The sequence below is a fragment of the Uranotaenia lowii genome, chromosome 2, assembly GCF_029784155.1.
Source record: "Uranotaenia lowii strain MFRU-FL chromosome 2, ASM2978415v1, whole genome shotgun sequence".
In the NCBI taxonomy this organism is placed as follows: domain Eukaryota; kingdom Metazoa; phylum Arthropoda; class Insecta; order Diptera; family Culicidae; genus Uranotaenia; species Uranotaenia lowii.
The window spans coordinates 10002070-10020879 of NC_073692.1; the positions used below are offsets into that span (position 1 = coordinate 10002070).

General features: G+C 38.1%; 4 protein-coding genes across 4 annotated transcripts; 2 read left to right on the top strand and 2 right to left on the bottom strand.

Annotated features, from left to right (window-relative positions):
* Positions 1-240: 240 nt before the first annotated feature.
* On the top strand, positions 241-1486 carry LOC129748511 (probable serine hydrolase). The gene is made up of 2 exons (XM_055743160.1): positions 241-322; positions 391-1486. The coding sequence occupies exons 1-2, from the start codon at positions 302-304 to the stop codon at positions 1306-1308; spliced, it is 939 nt and encodes a 312-aa protein (XP_055599135.1). The 5' UTR covers positions 241-301; the 3' UTR covers positions 1309-1486.
* Positions 1487-1523: 37 nt separating this feature from the next.
* Positions 1524-3086, bottom strand: LOC129747768 (kynurenine formamidase-like). The gene is made up of 3 exons (XM_055742117.1): positions 2459-3086; positions 2081-2396; positions 1524-2001 (listed from the first exon to the last, which is right to left on the bottom strand). The coding sequence occupies exons 1-3, from the start codon at positions 2580-2582 to the stop codon at positions 1542-1544; spliced, it is 900 nt and encodes a 299-aa protein (XP_055598092.1). The 5' UTR covers positions 2583-3086; the 3' UTR covers positions 1524-1541.
* Positions 3087-10238: 7152 nt separating this feature from the next.
* On the top strand, positions 10239-15534 carry LOC129746822 (daxx-like protein). The gene is made up of 3 exons (XM_055740709.1): positions 10239-10852; positions 12110-13461; positions 13573-15534. Exons 1-3 carry the CDS (start codon positions 10808-10810, stop codon positions 14090-14092), a joined length of 1917 nt encoding a protein of 638 aa, XP_055596684.1. The 5' UTR covers positions 10239-10807; the 3' UTR covers positions 14093-15534.
* A 555-nt stretch (positions 15535-16089) lies between these two features.
* On the bottom strand, positions 16090-18308 carry LOC129746823 (40S ribosomal protein S21). The gene is made up of 4 exons (XM_055740710.1): positions 18207-18308; positions 18066-18124; positions 16231-16422; positions 16090-16158 (listed from the first exon to the last, which is right to left on the bottom strand). The coding sequence occupies exons 2-4, from the start codon at positions 18113-18115 to the stop codon at positions 16149-16151; spliced, it is 252 nt and encodes an 83-aa protein (XP_055596685.1). The 5' UTR covers positions 18116-18124; positions 18207-18308; the 3' UTR covers positions 16090-16148.
* Between the last annotated feature and the right edge of the window lie 502 nt (positions 18309-18810).

Genomic DNA, 18810 nt, shown 5'->3' on the forward strand with positions numbered 1-18810 from the left:
AAATCCACATTGTGTTTTTAAAATGTTGAAAACGCATTGAAAAAATGTTGATTTTAGACTACGTTATTTGATAGGTGCAATCAGTAGAAACAATTCATTGCGATGGCTTAAGTTCCAGCGTAACGAAAGAAAATTGTCTTTCGTCAATTACAGAACTAGAAGGTTTAGATCAATCATGTAATGATTCAATCGGATAATTCGGAAAATTCCGCGACATTTGACAATGTTCCCGGGAAAAAACTCGATTCAGTTGCTCGGTTGAACTCGTAAGTACCAGGTATGCAGTTTCGTTGTATGGAACATGAACCCAACGCTACCACCAGTAAGTGACGCAAATCGAAAGAAACAGAATTTGTGGGATTTTCTTTAACTTTTTTGCCGTTATTCTAGAAATTTGAACCGGTCGAAATTCCAACTCCTCATGGTCACATTTCGGGATATCGCTATGGCCCAAAGCACATCAGACCGATCCTGCTTATTCATGGATACGGCGATAATAGTGGTTCTTTCGAAAGATTGATGCCATTGCTTCCACCGGATGGAGCTTACTTAGCCATCGATTTACCTGGCCATGGTCGATCGTCGAGAATTCCAAACGGTTGTATCTATTACATGACGGATACCGTGCTTATTATTTTGCGTATCATGAAATTCTATGACTGGTCTAAGGTTTCCCTGATATGTCACTCACTAGGAGCCATGATGAGTTATTCCTTTATAGGAATGTTCCCGGATAAAGTTGATCTTTTAATCGGTTTGGATGCTTTGCAGCCCAGTTTTCCGGGTGATATAATGGAGCAGCATGGCTACTTTTTGCTGCGAGTATTTAGCGCCGATGAAGCCTATATAAGAGGAGATAAGCCAAACGAATACTCCTACGAAGAGTTGATTGAGAAAATCCACGTCAATCGTTCTTACGTGATCCCGAGAGAACTTTGTTCCCATATCCTGCATCGCGATATAAAGGAGTCCACGGGGCAGGGAGGAAAGTTCTACCTCCAGCAGGATAATCGAACAAAATCGGTGATGTTTCTTGGTTGGTCGAAGGAAATTAACAAGCGGACGGCCGAAAAAATTTCCTGCCCTGTGTTGGTGATTCGAGCGATGGATTCGATGATTTTTGGCGATGAAGAGGAAGCTGAGGAATTGCTGGAGATTACCAAAATAAGAAATCCTCACTCGAGTTTTCTGCGAGCTACAGGAAATCATTACATGCATTTGGTTGACGCTGAACGCACTGCCTCGATCATAACAGCTTTTTTGGATGAGTGTGGATACTTTCAAAAACCTTTGGATAGTAAACTCTGAGGGTGGATTTGGTTTACAATAGGACCGTTAAAATTATTTCTCTGAGAAATCCCATCGTTAATTGTACCCACTTGACTAATACTAGTATATAAAATCTGATTATTAAAGTTAGTCTTATAGCGTTTACGTTTCCTCCACTGGCACGGGGGAAAACTTTTCTTAATAAACAAATATAATTGTCACCCAGGACGATATAAATATATGGTTGCTACATATTTTCTTAAATCTCTTTTTTATTGATTAGAAATGGTTTTCAATATTTCACTTGTAATAAGATGTGTTTTTTCGGACAATTTCTCCACAATATCGAAATGATCCAGCCCCGGTAGCACCAGGAAGGACGTTTCCAATCCGAAGCTTTGCAAATGCTCGAACATTTCTCTGGACATTTGCTTGAAAACGTGGCTATCGTGCTCGGCCACATAAACGTGTATTTTCATCTGTAACCCTTTCAGGTGTTCAAAGTCGCTATAGATGGGAGACAATAGCCTAGTGTTGGTGTCATCCAATCCCAGAAGGTTCCCACTGTTGACGGCTTTCGTGTGGCGTAGTTCCTCGAGCTTGAACACGCCCGAGATCAGATGCACGTGTTTCACCAGATGGATTTCGTCCCCAACGGTTTCCACGAAGCAGCGATCGAGCATGCACGCTATCAGATGGGCACCTGCCGAGTGACCTGCAATCGAGATATGCCTTCAAACAAAAGTTGATTGCTGTTATTAAAGTTCTTACTAAGTAGATATGGAAGTTAGTGCATATAAGTCACACTTACTGAACTCTATTTTCTTCCGCATAGTTTAGCAAGTACTCTCCGGCTCTTTTTATTTGCTGAACCTGCTCCTCGAGGGTGATTTTTGGGCAAAGCTCGTACTCTATGATGATCACTCGGAAGCCCTTTTCAACCAGAGGTCGAGCGCAGTACGCTGAGTCCTTCTTGCTTAACATCTGCCAGTAGCCGCCATGAATGTACACGAACAAGGGAGCATCATCTGGGAGATTGTCCCCATAGATGTCGAATTTGTCACTGTCATCGCTGCCGTACTCCAGATCCAGGTCATATTTCAGCTCGGAGCGATTGTTATCACTTTCTGATGGAAGTAAAGACGTTTCTATCAAATAGAGCTCAACGAAATGGTTGAACGTGCCTTACCTTTGGTAACAAACTTTACATGATAATCAATTACTTCAGCGGCCGTTGGAAAACGCTTACTCCACTCACTTGGCGAATATTCCTTCTCCCACAAGTCTATCTGCTCTAAGCTAGGAGAAGCCATGGTAAAGCCACTTGTTTAGCATGAACTAATTTCACTTTCAGCCACTACCTCGACCAACTGAATTTCGACTAGATGACTAAATCGGGCTTGTCATTGGTGCATTCAACCAGTTTCACTTTAGCTAAGTAATTACAGGACAGACGAGATTAACGAAGAAAAAAATCTCTGCGCGTTATCATTTTTAAATTATACTTTGTAAGGAGCTGTCGCGCGTTGATGAATATTTAGACTGTATTTTCTTAGATTTCGTCTGTGAGCAAACTGTGTGATGCCACCGACTTCTGGTTGGTTTTCTTCGAATTGTTTCCCTCATACTCTCCGGGTTATTCTTCTAGTTGCTGACCTGCAGACCGGCACGTTGTATAGGAAACCTTACAGGAGTTAACACATGAATGGATTTGAACATTATCATTGCTTCGCCTTTGTCGCAATCTAGAAAAGTAAGGGTGAAAGGACTGGTTTTGAGATTTTTTTTTGGAAAAATAAATTAAACAGCTTTCCGAGAGAAGATATCATTTCATACTAACAATAATAAAAACGTCGTTGATTCAAGATATTCGATTTTTTTTTACGTTTGCCGCTGTTGTAGAAAGCAGCAGACATAGTGCGAGATCGCTATTCGTTAATGACCATAAACGTCTTAGCTAGAATGCCTAAAGCAGGTAGTACTTTGGGGCACTAAGGCATTGCGCCTGCACGTTACATTGATTATCCAATAGGAGGGTATTGAAAATAATTGTGATGTGCAATTGCAAGATAAGGTCAGTGTTTAAATTCCATTATCTCACACGAGCAATTAAAATCCCTGGAGGGAGGGCAACTGATTTGATTGATTGAAACAGACGACGAAAAATACTTCAAAACATGCAGGCCCAAATTAGGGTGGCAGCCAATGAGTCATGTCGAATTTCGCAAACCGGCCATACACATTCTGCAGATTGGCCCAATAATTGTGCAAAATTTGACCTCAATCGGAATTAATCTGGGGTGCCTCAAAACGCTCAATGTTTCCGTTTATTTTATGTAATTAAATTTAAATGATCTCAAAAACAGTTCTTTTTATTACCTAAAAGCTCAAATAACTGAAAAATTTCCTTTATTTATATTTATCATACAATTCTATGCAGCGGCGAGAAAAAATCTAAAAACTTTGTAGTGAGTAAAATGCATTAAAGTTAACATTGAGTCCCTAGAATTTTTGTCCGGGATGCCAAACGGCAATCATAATAAACTCAACGATAACTCCGTTGAGTTTTTTTTTTTATTTTTGTCAAGTCACAATTACAGAGCGGTGGAAAGTTTTGACACTCCCGGTCAAACTACAATGGAAACTTCCAGATGTTGAATCAAAGCAATCGAAAGATTCCTTTTAATTCAACCACGGCAAATGAAAAGTTCATATACCAGTATTTCGATAGCAACCCAAGCAACCAAAAGTTCGGATAACATGCCTCTATCAGGTTTGATCAGCTTAATCGAGTTTGCTAATACAACTTCTTTTCAGCTCAATTTTTAAGTAGCTAAGCGAACTTTAAAGTTGACAAAAAGTTCGCATAAATCGCCAAACAACTTCTAACCAGCTTCAAAATCCACTTTATAAGCAGCATAAAAAATCGGAAAAAATACTCTTTCGCTCCTTCAATCGCCTTCTTAAGTCCGCTAATTTGATTCATATTAATCAACCATTTTTGTTACTAACTCAAATTACATTTTAAGAAACATGTTCTTACCAAGCCTCGAACCCGAGCTCACCGCTTGAAAGTCGAGATCCATACTTGTTGCCCTATATGAACATCATGAGTAGGCAACGATTTTACTCGATGTGATGATTTTCTTTAAAATGACATTCAGGTTCTTAATTTCTACCTTATTCCCACTTTCAAGTTGTTAAAAAGTTCTTCCGGAACTAAATGTGTACTTCACATTGTGTTTATTTATGCAAACACGTGTTTAAGTTCGAAAAAAGTAGATTTAAGCCTTTAAATCTACTTCAAAGTTTCTAAAATGCGAAGTTGCTTTTGAACGCCCGTTGGAACTAATTAAAAACTTTCAAGTTTACAAGATAGTACAACAGAGATTTTTTACGAACTATTGAGCTGTACAAGAAGACTTGCAACCCTTTGACAGACCCATGTAACTTATCGAAAATTCTTTCTATACGCTCAGTGCTGCTCCCTTCTGAGAAGGGGTATCATAACAGGCGACTAAAATAGCTTGTACACCCTCCATGAGGGTCAATGGTTTGAGTATTCAACAACTTAAACGTCAAATATGTATGTATGTATGTATGGTTCCCCCATCGGTAGCAAGGTCCTGCCTATGTCTGTGTGGCTTGGCCTTCGAATTTCTTCTAGGGCTTCCACGGTCCGATGGTTCGTCGAAGGAAGGCATCCAACCCTCAGAAACCTACAATGGCCGGCTACCCGTGCCGCTTGCATTAATTTCTTTGGGTTATCCCCAGATGCATTCCTACTAAAAATACTAAATGGTATAGTAATAAAACATGGCAGAAGGAAAATTACAAAATATATCAGATAAATGTATGTATATACAGTTATATAATATTAAGGAAAAATATTTTTTTTTTATTGAAAAAAGGATACAAATCTGAAAGGTAATATTATTAAAACATATAATCAGAAATTGAAAGTCACAATTGTAAACTTCCCAAAGTTTAAACCAAATCCCTTCTTATGAATACGATTTCAAGCATTAGGAAAAATTATGAAAAAAAAAACAAAAGATAAAATGAAACGATCTCACCAATCCTCCGTGCGCCGCCTCTGTTCGTTCCCAAGTCCAGACCAGTCGCCAGTTACCTTCTCCACAGCGCTCGAGCATCTATCCCGCCATTAATTTCTCTTACTTCTCGCCACACACCATCCATCAATTCCATGCCATGCCAGAAGATGAACCGGATGAACCTGTTCTCTGTTATCTCGACTACCACCCAACTATTTCACGCACACATCTGAGCGAGAGAAAGATTTTCTCTCACTCGGCGTCTCATTCTTCGCTCCATCCGCACATGTAGCGCAACCTTGCACAAACACATACATACTGGACAAACAAAAATTTGCACAGTTATGGCAGCCATTTGTTCTTCGATAAATGCTACCAATCAACAGCCAATTCAGACTTTCTGAAACACCAGATTGTCTCAAATTATCAACACTATCCTTTGCCGTTCCCGTCGAAATCATAATTTGTTTCCTTAGACAGCAAAATCACAATCGCAACCTCCCCCGGCCTATTCACTGCAATACTCGCCGCTCCTACGTATTTATTCTTTCAAATAAAATTCACATATTTCACTTCTACTTCCAGAAATTAACAAGACTTTCGATCTTTGCACTATTTCATTATTTTTTCGATAAAGTTGTTATACGCCAATTATTAATCGGGAACACGGTAACGCGACAAAAACTAAACGCAACAGGGAGACGAAAACACGCCCGAGCACCTTCAGTGCCGTTCGCGAACTGTTCAACAACTTAAACGTCAAATAACATACAAAATTATCAAAGCAACCGTTGTTCGTATTCGCACTGTTGGTATCAATTTCCACATACTTGTTTTTATGAACAAAAAGATTCCCAATTGAGTATTCAATAGATGATTTTCTTCTCGAACAGAGTAAAATTAGAAAAGCAGAGTTTCGGTTTAATTCAAATTCAAATCATTTTTTTTCCGGATGGCAATATATGGATAATAATTCGTCCAAAAGGTCAACCAAAATATATTTTTACCATACAAATCATTGTAGATGGCTCTGAAGTACTCACTTCCAACAGATATACTTTTAAAGCAGATTTGTTTTTCCAAGACACACATTGGTTACCATGGCTAGATGCATGAATCTTGTTGCCCCAACTCTTAAGGTTGCGTTGCGAACATCGAAAGTCCGTATAGAAGAATTAATGTTCGCGGCAAAGCCCACTTCTTTATCTTGAAGTGACGGTATCTTTGCCTTTGATAGCTACTTGATTTTAAAAAAATGAGAAGTACGCAACAAGTAGATTGTTTTTCTTCATACAAACTTTAAAGTTCTCAAAAAGTAGAAACAGAAACCAAAACAGTACTTCAAAGCTTTTTTTGAGTATTGGCTGAACTAAAGAATGAAGTTCCATGGACCTCGAAAAAACATTTTGAACAGCAAAAAAGTTCCACACAACTTTTGTACAGCTATATATGAACTTATTAGTTCGTTCCTTAAGTGATATTCGAACTTTTGGTTGCTTGGGAACTTGCTACCTTCTTCAGTGAACGTTTTCGATTGATGAATGTGTATCGTTTCCCCCCCTTATATTTTCCGAGTTAGTTAAGCTACTACTAGGTAGCAAAAACCTCCGAATGCTCGGGAGTTGTGCCGTTGTCTGTATTTTGGGTCCACCTACTATTCTGGGTGTTTTCTGGTAGTGCTAAATTATTTTCTACCCGCTTTTGGGCATTGCCAGGTAAATTATTGTATTTTTTTTTACCTAAGAATTTGAACAACCAAGTGTGCCCTGGTCCGGTGTCTCCGTTTAAGAGATGAACTGATTTTTCATTGAAGATTTCAATGCTTTCATCAACATCCAATTTAAGCGAATTACTATTCAAAGACCGGATCAGCGAGACATTTTCTCGATCAATAGAGTGACCAGATTCACACATGTGTAAAGCTACTGCAGATCTAGGATTCTGTGAAAGAAGGATTTTCTTCTTTGAGCCAGATCTAGCTTTAGCCATGTGTTCCTCGAATCTATCAATCAATTTCCTTTTGGTTTGCCCAATGTACACCTTATCACAGTCGGAACAACTGATTATGAACACACCAGATCTATTAAGGAGCTCCACTGGATCTTTAGTCGATCCTAAGATGGATTTCAGTTGATTATTAGAGCTACCCAGCCAACATGAAATCGTAAAAGAAATCATCGTCGAACTCGTATACAGATGCAACTCAAATCGGAATCGTAAATATGTACACTTACCATTCGACCATATCGTTTATTCATCGTAGAAGATGCACCTTCCCAATGAAATACGACTTAGTTACGATATGTTGGATGAAGTCGTATTTATTTCCGCCGATGTCAAATGAAATCTTATAACGATCGCATAAGATTTCTTAAGAAGCATTTTATTGGTACACAAATTACTGTCGAATCGAAATCCTAAATGACTTCGAATAAATTCGTAAAGAATACAACGTTAGCATCGTCTTTCGTATCACGTTGTATGTTTACTAGAATGTCACATTAGTAGGCAAATTAACACCGTGTCTTTCCGATAAAGCTACAAATATTATAACAAGTATAATTATAATCGTATAATCGGTCACTTTACCCACGATATAAATATATTTAATGCGATCAAATCCGATTCGTATTACCAGCTACTTAAGCCTAGTCCACACTAGGAGACGGTTCGTCTCGAGACGGTCTCAGCGTCTCCCATTTTCTTCGGGAGACACTGCGACCGTCTCATTTTTCCAACAACAACAACAGACAACAAAGTTCGTCTCATAACAAAAATCGCCGTTCATGTTGCCTAGTGTGGACTAGGCTTTAGCGTTCGCCCACATCTCATCATGATATTAAAACTTCATCGTGATAAATCGTGTTCAGTGGATGTGCAATTTTGCGATCGTGCTTGCAATTTTGTATAAGCATTTGAATTTTGTGAAAGTTGACGACTAAAGCAAACGGATGAAAAACATAATAAAGGTAGGTTTTGGAAAAACAACGTTGCACAGAAACCTCACATTTTCCTTTCAAAAATAACAGGATTACTCTCCCCTACAGGCTCAGATTAAAAAAAACCCGCCGGATAATTACCCGACGATTTGCATGTGCATACTAGGAGTATCAAGGAATGTTCACGGACAGAATTGTGGCCCGACAATTTCCGCTGTAAACCCGGAAGAAAGAGGCGTCAAAGATCCTGAGGGAGGCATTGAGGCGGTGGCAGTTAGGAAAGTAGCGGAACAATGCCCGGCTGCGGTTCCTACGAAAATATATGTAGTGCATTTCAATGTTAGTTATAATAAAAATCAGTTAAAATCATCAATTAATTGTATTTCTTCCTAGCGTCGTATTTCAATCACAATATTACACATAATATGCTACATAAAATGGTCCGCAAAATCGTTTTATGATACAAATCGTACATGAGTACATCCCAATGTAGAGAATATTGATAGATGTATAGTTTAATTTGAGTTAACTGGATAGGAATAATATTAGGTTACTGTTGAGAACCTTGATAGTTAGTTGAATGCTATAAGATAGCAAAAATAAAATTAATAAGACAAAACATTCAGGGAAGCAGTACATGAAAATTAGTGTGTACGGAAGATATCAATCATGCTTGATATACTCTGAGGCGTGAGCAAGTATAGGTTTCGTACGTTCCTATCATCGTGAGAGAATAAATCCGAGAGAGTCATTGCGTATAAATGGGATGCTTCAGCTTGCTTCCATATATGAGCTTTTGAGCGTGAGTGTTCTCTCGGAGGAAAGGAAAGCTTGGTCGACCGGCTTGAAGCCAGTTTGTAAAGAGTTGTAATAAAGCGCGGATCGTTTTCGTCGTCAGTAGCGTTATTTTTAGTTACAAATCTGTGTTATTGTATAGTGTAATTGTTGTGAAAGAAGAACCATCAGTCACGACACCCAACTCACATAAAATATCGTTTAAAGAGTCCATCAAATGTCAAATGGAGATATCTCCACCTTTTTTCGGGTAATAAATCTTGATTTTCAAGAGTCTCCTCCAAATGAGCCATAAACAGTTCACACAAGAATGGAGACAGAGGATTTCCCATTGGTTCCCAAAGAAGGTTTGTCCCATACACAAGTCCACCAATTTCTTGTAGTTTCTAACTTTGAGTTTCCAAGTGCTCCCATTGTGTTGTTGAAGCAACCAATCTTCTAACAGATCAGAAGCTTCTTTAACGGGAACACTTGGAAACAAAGCTGAAACATCACTCAACGGCCGCCGTTGTACTGAAGCGGAGATTGCAGGTTCAAGTCTTGCCGGTGAGCAGTTGTATCTTTTTCGAAAAATTCATGATATTTACGGCTTATGTTCTTTCGTTTTTTGATAGCTTATGTTTCTTTAACTCTTTCCATCACCTACGAAAATGTGAAAATATTATGAAAATAGTTATAATTGACATCTAAGAAGCTCATTTTTGAAGCTTAAAACTTTTTTTTTGAATCATAACTCTAATTAAAATATACGGTCTTCTTCTTCTTCTTCTACTTTGGCTGTGAAGCCATGGTTGGATCGGTGACGGTGACCATATATCCAAAATATACGGTCAATGGATGAAAAATTTGTCATTGTTTAAATAAAAACCTGCCCTTTCGCAATGATATTCCTGTAAACTTAAGTGGAACTCTCAGCAGGTCTTGCGCTCATTTTTAGCTGTAACTCTTCCGTGCTGCCAGCTTTGCAGATCCCACACGCGTAGATGCCTCATGCGCATCAAGTCGAGCAGGAGCTCATTGTTTACCAACAAGTGGTCCGTTTGCGTATATGGAAGATGTGAAATGCAAAAATATTTCCCGCTTTATTCTGTTTCTTTCATTATTTCAGAGTATTTTTATCAATTTGAAGTTTTTTAAAACAGTTTTATTCTGATTATAAGGTAGGGACTTTAAAATTTCGTTCGTTATATAGAACATGTAATGCCTCTTAAATTATGGTCATTAAACCCTAATCCGTCACTGTCTGCCATCATCATATTAATGCTTTTTATGGGAAGTTATTGAGCAAATTGAGCGCAAGTGTAGAACTAAAATCATTCAGCGGACATCAGCACAGACAAATTAAAGCAATTTTGGCGGAGTATTACATTTTTCAGCGAAAATCATTGCATATTTGACTGTACAGGAAGCTTTCTTGTTGAATAGACACTTGAAATGCTTGAAATAGTCGGCGTGAATGACGATGTGATATAATTGCAGCTTATTTCCGCTGTCCAGGGGTATTTGAGCCGACTAAATGTGTGTTTGTCATTCGCGTGTGCAAATTAGTGCTAGTGAGACATCGAAGCATCTCTGCAAAGTTTAGGGCTTCGACAATAAGCTGAGTGGAAAAAAAAATCCATACAGGATTTTCGAAGTTAAAAGGTGATTTCCATGTCTACTCCGAGCTGGTGCATTGTAATTGCGTCGCAGTAGGCTGGAAGCCGTGTGTTTTCGTGTGAAGACAATTTTATTCAAGTTTAGATCAAGATGGATCCTGCATCGATCATTGTTTTGGATTCGTCGGATGAAGAGGTAAGATCTAGAATTTTTTATTTTTACCTTCGCTCAAATGTTTGTCTGATGGCGTGAAAAAAGTTTCGCAGGCTTGGTCGCGCTTAAAATTTTTCACTCTTTTCCTCCTTTCGATGGTAGTGTCACTTTTGGAGCTGAAAGCAAAATGTCAGACTCGAGTGACTACAGCTAAGAATAATGGTTGTTTTCATGCGCTGCAATCGAGATCGAAAGTCCCAATATTCAATCGAAAGTAAATTGAATTGGGTAAAATTGTTTTTACTTGGATTTCCGAGGATTGTTGGATGTTAATTGCGTTATGTAATCTTCTAAAATATGGGCAATATCAGTCCTCAGTAGCCATTGATTTTTAATATTCCCGGCAGTAGTGGGGTGGTGATGGGTGGAGTTGAAGATGTTTTATTGCTACACTGCGTGGATGTGGGCAGGCTTTCTTCTTTGTTCAATGTTTTTCTCCGATAGAAATGACATGACACTGGAGGAATAGATTCGCATAAAATTGGGAATTACATTTTTGAAACTAGGATATTCTTGGCTCGCTTGGATGGATAAACTTTTCAGTGAATAAAAATCCTTTCTATGAAATCATAGCATGATTCAAGACCTAAACCGGGTTTCTCTTCATAATCAGAAGTGCGTAGTAATAGAAATGTTTATAAACATGCTTTGAAATTCTGAGACATTTCACACTTCTGTCTCCACTGAGACAGAATACAAGTTACGTTTGCTCAAAAAAAATACAACAGGATTTATCAATTTAAAGTCACGATATTAATCCAAAGTAATAACAAACAAAATTGAACAACGATTAAAGTTCTATACTTGAAAAGAGAATCTGATACTGCTCAATAGCTTTTTATGTACAAAAAATCCACTTATTAATTTCTGTAGGACTGGAAACAGCCTAGCTAAGTCGTAAATTATGTGAATGCCATGAAAATTTGAAACTGATTCAAATGCATTTATGGCATTCTTTGGAATGTATTCAGATAGTACTAGATAGCTTGTTGAAAAGATTATAATACAACTTTACATACGTTTAAGCGAAGAGTGTACCAACATCACAAAAAAAAAAAAAACAAAGTTACGCCATCTCTTATCAACACCATGCAGTTTTCCCCAGTACGTAGTATCCACGATGAGAAGTCTTTTAACATAAAGCGCAACATTTTATGTATTTATTCCGTATCCTCAAATTTATTCTGTTAACCTAGGCCAACCAAGTTTACCTTGTTATTTTCTTTTTTCATTCCACAGTCGGGAGAACCTAAAAGGCGCAAGTTGGGTCCACCAGCCGCCCCTCTTCCATTAGCAGCTTCTGATGGAATGAATGGAAGCAACAACCACAGCAGGCAACTCCAGCCCCAAAACTTATCCCTTCGATCTCCTACGGACCCATCAAACAAAATAAGACGCATCAAGCCGATTACCGTGGCCACAAATTTATCCAAAGAGTCGGCAGAAAACAACAATCGCCATCCAGTCAATGACAATTTTGCCATCATTAGCTACTCAGATGAGTGGGAAAAGGATTTGAAAAAGTATCAACAGATACTGAACGATCACGAGAAGCAGCAGCAAACAAAACTGGCTATGAAAAAGAGAAGTCCATTGTTAGAGGAAGAAATGGTTGACCGGAAGACGGCCACACCAGGAAGCAGTAGCACTGCTGATTCTCACACTACATCGAATACCACCGCTAGTCGTCGCTCGGAGAAGAAAGAAAAGGAGAAAAAGAGCGCCTTTGAAAAGAACCCTATTGGTAAAGAGTTTGCTGATCTGCTGAACGCATGCAGAAAGGCCGATACTTCGCCAGAAATGGAGCTGCTCATCCAGAAGAAGTTAATCAAATATTACGAATGCGTCCATCCAGATTATATCAATTCAAAAAGTTTTAAGAAAACAGTCACAACCGTTACGGAAGAGGTTACAAGTAATCCTGAACTGGTTTACCTTAAATTGTCCAGCATAGTAGAGGAACTGAATATAAGACGTAAATCACGTGATTCGGTGATGACAAATGAGAACATAACTAGCACAGGCAGCGAAAGAAAGGACAATCAGATTCGACGCTTGAATCGAGCATTGTACATTTTGAAGAAGCGCATTGCCAAGCTAGAGGAAATGGAGGTGGACTTTGAGGAGGAAATCAACTCGGCCTATCTGATGCAGGAGCGCTACAAAAAGCGTGCTTTCGAGATTTACGAAAAAATCTGTGATATAACCGGCGAAAGCAAACACGCACATCGGGTCGTGCGGAAGCCTATCAAATTCGATGGCACGCACTATCCCGAGTTTAACCGCACCATTCAGACGTTCGTCAATCGAACGAGCTTGTTTCCGGATTATTTCGATGTATTGAAGTGTTTGCAACATTGCAACACCCAGTACGGCTATCGGATGAGGCGAGACGAGATGACCAAGATAGCCCAGGATGCATTTATCAAGATCGGGAAGCTGCTGCAGAAGCGGAGAAAAACGGATTTGTATGAAACGGTTTCGTACTACAGTGGCGCAGAAAAGGATCCGGCGTTGGTGGATCGGAAGCTGCTGGACAAACTGGAAGACAACAAGAAGCTGCATCGCAACGTCGACGATGTCATTGATAAGTAAGTAATTTGGAATCAGACGTGAAAACGGAGCGATTCGAACTAACGTTGTTTCACAACAGTCGTAAGCTAATTCGGCATTTGGATTAATGTTAAATAACTCTTTTTCAGATTCGCCCGAGTTCAAGACAAAGATACGGACGACGAGAATGAATTGGAACCCGAGGCTGGTGCTTCGAAAAGCCATAACACTAAGCCATCTACAAGCACTTCAAGCGGTAGCAAATCACCTCCTAGCACATCAACAAAGGTCGATGCGGAGAAAGGAGAATCCGATTCGAAACTGGAAGAAAAACATGAAGATACTGGCAGCAGTAGTCAAGTTGGATCTCCTGCAGTTGCACACAGCGAAAATGATGAGACAAAGAAACCGGCTGAAATTACCACTGGAGATAGTAGTAGACCACCAAGCATAACCGAGGATGCAAAAGAAGAACCCGCAAAGGAGGGTGACAAGGTGGATGGAAAAGAATCCACTCAGCAACCGGCAGATGATCTTGAAGACGACGAAGACGATGATGATGACGAGGATGAGGAAGAAGACGAGATGGTTATCAAGGAAAACGTTAAGCCCGATACTTTCGATGATATCGAAATTTCTGACGACGAGGAGCTCGTCGTACCATCTTAGCATCCGACGAGTACTTTGGCAACTGCTAGTAGTTTTCTGTGAAGATGCTTCACCCGGAAATCGACTTGGCACCCGTATGTATATAGGTACTTCACCAGCGGTCAGTTTGTGGAATTGTAAGTTATTTGTAAGATATTGTTCTTAGGCTTTCAAATTTCCTTTTTAATAGTCAGCTTTTATTTGTGTTCCTTTCGAAAGAACCGGACAGAGTGTAAGTTTTCCATAGTTATATTCAACTTGAAAGTTGACTTTTTTTTAGTTATGCTTCATTATGAAACTATGCTTATCGGTGAAGATTGTGATATTGCTTTGTGGTTCTCTTTCAAAATTTATATGCGTCATGATTAGGCAGTCACTGGCAGAAATAAACATTCAATTCTAAAAATTTTTGAAGACGTTTTAAAAAATTTCTTTTAGAAACATCACATTATATTGTTGGAACTGATAATCGTGACAACACTATTTCAACAGTCATCGTCGTACACAAATAACACACGACGTATTACAGGATACGACACTTAACGTTTTTACTAACGGAAAAAGGAATTAAATTTACCTATTTTTGGTCAACCGGTTTCGGGCTCGATGTTGTCCATCTACAGGACGATGTCTCATTGATGAAGGATGAAGATGAAGGAAAAACACTAATACATTTCCAAACTATCCAAAAGAATTCGTCGAAAGGTGGTCAGTTTGTTGAAAATTCGGTTTGAGCAAGATGAAAAGCGGCGATATGATTGGACCGTCATCCGTAAATGTCGTGTCGTGTCCTGTAACACGTCGTGTGTTATTTGTTTAGCATAAGTTTTTACGTTTAGCACACCAACAAAATGAGAGTCATCGTCTTTATTAAATTTTTGAAAACTTTTAATGTCTGGATCTCTATTTCCAATTTTGTTCCGAGTGAATTAAAAAATCATTCAAAAGATAACCACAAAGCACTAATCCCTATCATTAACAATGATATTTTAAATGGTCGATTAAAATTGATAATAACACAGATTATGCTAAAAAGTATCTTGTATGTCTACGAATGAGCATTTGATCTCTTTCCCACTGATAAAATGAGAAAACATATTTTCGTTCAGACCTGCAGTTCGGAATGAAAGAATCCTAATAATCAAGCTTTGTGTGAAATTGAAAACTAACACGAAAAATCGAAAATCAGTCATTTGGAACTTATCGTTAGTAGTAACCCTTGTATAAGAGCTAATTTTAGTTTCTATGGTCCCGATGATTTCTTTTATGTTAAGACATCTATGTACGTATGAATATTTAAAGTAACTTATCGTCTCAGAGTGTATTTAATCGGCGCAATATGAAAGCAAAATCAGTGTACAGTGAGTTCCATTTTTTTTTTAAATATTAACAGATAGCAAGGCTAAATTATTTCTAACCTGTATGTATGGAGAGTAAAAGCTGTAAAAAGTAGAATTAATAAAATCATATTTTGAAAAAAAAAGATCACCGTTCTTTGAAATACTGAAACCCGAAACTCAATCAATCGATATGGTAAACGGATCTTTAAGCAATTCTTAACGATCTAAATTTTTCAAAACGATCTAAATTTTTCAAAACGATCTAAATTTTTCTTTCTATCTATTGTACGAATCGTCCTTTTAATTATGTACTTCTGAATCAGGTCGATGGTTCGTCGGAAGAATGCCAACCCTCAGAAACCTACTATGGTTAAAACCCCCCCCCCCGCTTGATTACGTTTCTTTAAGTCAATCTTAGATGCAATGCTTCTAAAATATTTTAGGATGATAAACCTTATAACAATCGTTCGTGTTGCTCAGAAAACTTAAATGAAATTGTGCATTGAAGCAACCATTTTCAAAAATAAATCTTTCAGACATCGATGAGCATTCATGATTTGCATTTTTGAACATTTTAAGTTAAATTGAAACTCTGCTTGTTGATGTATGAAGTCTTCAGTCAAAATACCTAAGTCCTAGTCAAGGAGTGTCATCTAATCGATCATCCTACACCGTAAATTACTTTAAAGAAAGTATTATTTTATTATGATACACCCCTCTTATCACATACCAGAATTTTAGTAGTTCCTGAAACGAAAGAGAAAAAAAATATTAGTTCGATAAAGATTTTTAACAAGCCTCGGTAAAGTTCATTCTCACTTGGTAAGCAGACCATCCTTCTTGGCCAGTCGGACGATGCAATCGTCGGATTCACCCATACGGCGAATTTCACCGCAGATGGCGTACACCTTGGAGGTTTCCAGCATGCGGCCAGTCTGGGGGTTCACGTCGACGATGTTGATCTGGATGGAGGCATGATCCTTGGCGTGGATGATGCGGTTGCTCGAGGAGCTGAGAAGTGTGACAACAGGTTTAACCGTTATTCTATATTAACATCATTGATCATATACGAATGTCTGTTTCTTTAAGTTTAGTAGAATAAAATCAATCTTTGGTAGAGGTCCTTCAGAAGACCTGAACTTTGTATTTTTTGGGATTTTAAACCTTTGGATTTATTCATTCCCCGTTTGGAGTTTCTAAATAAATTCAATGGTTTATAAAGGGCGTTTAACTTGATATACCTAATAATCAAATATTATAAGAATTCTTAACTAAATGTGAAATCTCAAGAAACTGTATGCAATCTCATTTAAAGTTGACTATCCTTGACCTTGTACAACAGTTATACAGTCCCCCCACAATCATGGGTCACACACAATTATTAGTCACCGATCATTAGAACTGCTGATATCTTCTAAACCAAAAGAAATTATATCAAATTATTATTTTTAGTTAATCGACAATGTCATCAAAATGCATTGAAAATATTATTTGTGCGTTTTATAACAGTAAAATTGCTGTTTGAATACTTTTTATCAAAGGTGGACTATAAGCTGTGGAACTATCGCATAAAATTCCAATGTTATAAGGTTGACATCTTCAACCGTTAAGCCCCTTATGCGGGTATTTCAAAGATTCCAACCAAATGAATTGGTCCCATATAAGCACAAAAGAAGAGTTTACATTTTCCAAATAAAACTGAGCGAATGAAATGCGAAAATTCAATAATATTTAGCAAAATAAAAGTGACCCATAATTGTTACAGAATCCACCAAGTTCCACACAATCATGGGTCACTTTTTCGCAAGCAAAACAAAACATTTCTTGGTTGCTAGCTCAACCCAATTGCCCCTTGAACGTATACTAGCAAAGAATGCCCCTGAATGTTTGCCAGAAACTTGTTGATTTTCATGTTGATATTCGGGTGTTGCCATGGACTTCTATGTGACTAATAATTGTGGGCAATATGACTAATAATTGTAACAAGCTTCAATTTTGACCCATAATTGTGGTTTTGTAAAACGCTGATTGTTTCGGTAAATTATTTTATTTTTCAACTAAATTGGAAACAAAATCATGTTTGAAATCAAAGAGGGAATATTTAATGACTGAAATTCATGCTAAGCCTGATGTTTGGTCCACTAACACCCGAATGAACGAACATTTTGTGGTGAAATGATACGTTAAGTGACTAATGATTGTGGGGGGACTGTATGTTAACTTTGAGGCTACCGTAATTTCGAATAATAAACTTAAACTTAATTCTTAACTAAATTGACGAGAAGTGCTGGAACCACTATCTGTTTTGGTTCATAAAAAAGCCCAAGAAAACAAAATAAATGCTGTTTGTGTAACATAATTGCATCAAATAGGTAATAAGCATTATCTATCTTTTGGAAAAAAAAAACTACATCTCAAAGGTCTATGGTATTATATTCAAAACAAAACAAAGTGAGGTTAGGGTCGTAAACAAGTTTCGTTCGAATTTTGCCCGGAGATCAAATCTATTAAGTACGTGACTCGGAAGCATTTTTCAATAAAAATTACTACCAAATTTCTAACTCTAACTTGTAATTCCACATAATCATCCCCAAAATCCAATAATATCTATAAACACGTGTTGGAAAAGTACGGAACCAATACCGATTACTTACCACTTCCTTGGGCAGTACAGATCAACGAATTCTCCGGCGTCGTTCTCCATTTTTGGGTGCTGGAACGAAAACGGTAAATTACTCTTTAGTTTCTGCTATTAATGAGGCCTATTCTATGCTTTTTTAACAAGAAATTCTCACTTTTTATTTCGAGCTAGTCGACGCGACAACAACTTAAACGGGATGGCGGATCAGAAAGAAAGTCGCTCGCCGTCGATGACAGAAGGGTGCTGGCGGTACTAGAATATGACAGATGAATCGTTCATTAGCTTGAAAGAAATTGACGGCCGAAAATTTTTCCTGATTTTAGGAGGATTCCCGGGAATTGGTCATTCCGTAAAACCGTAAAAATATTAATCAGAAAAATTTAAAAAAATTCTCCTTTTGTTCATTAATTTGAAACAGATGGAAAATTAATAAAGATCTCATCCGTTCATTTCCTTTATTCACCACAGAAAATTCAGTTCAATGTCAAAGGAACAAAGCAAAATCAACATAAGATTCATTTTCAATTCCATTGCACTCCGTTTTGGTAATTATTTCCCGGAAACAGACCCCTTGAAAAGCTGCAGTACTAGCTTAGTTTTATTGGAGACTTAAACCTTAACGTGAGCGGTACTAGCACCATTTCATTGCATACATTCAAGGCCCTTCAATGGAGCTTCCTCATTCTGCCACTAGAGTACATCTAAATGCGCCCAGCTGATATGCAACACGAAGGACAGAAGACAGAAGCGGAAAATCC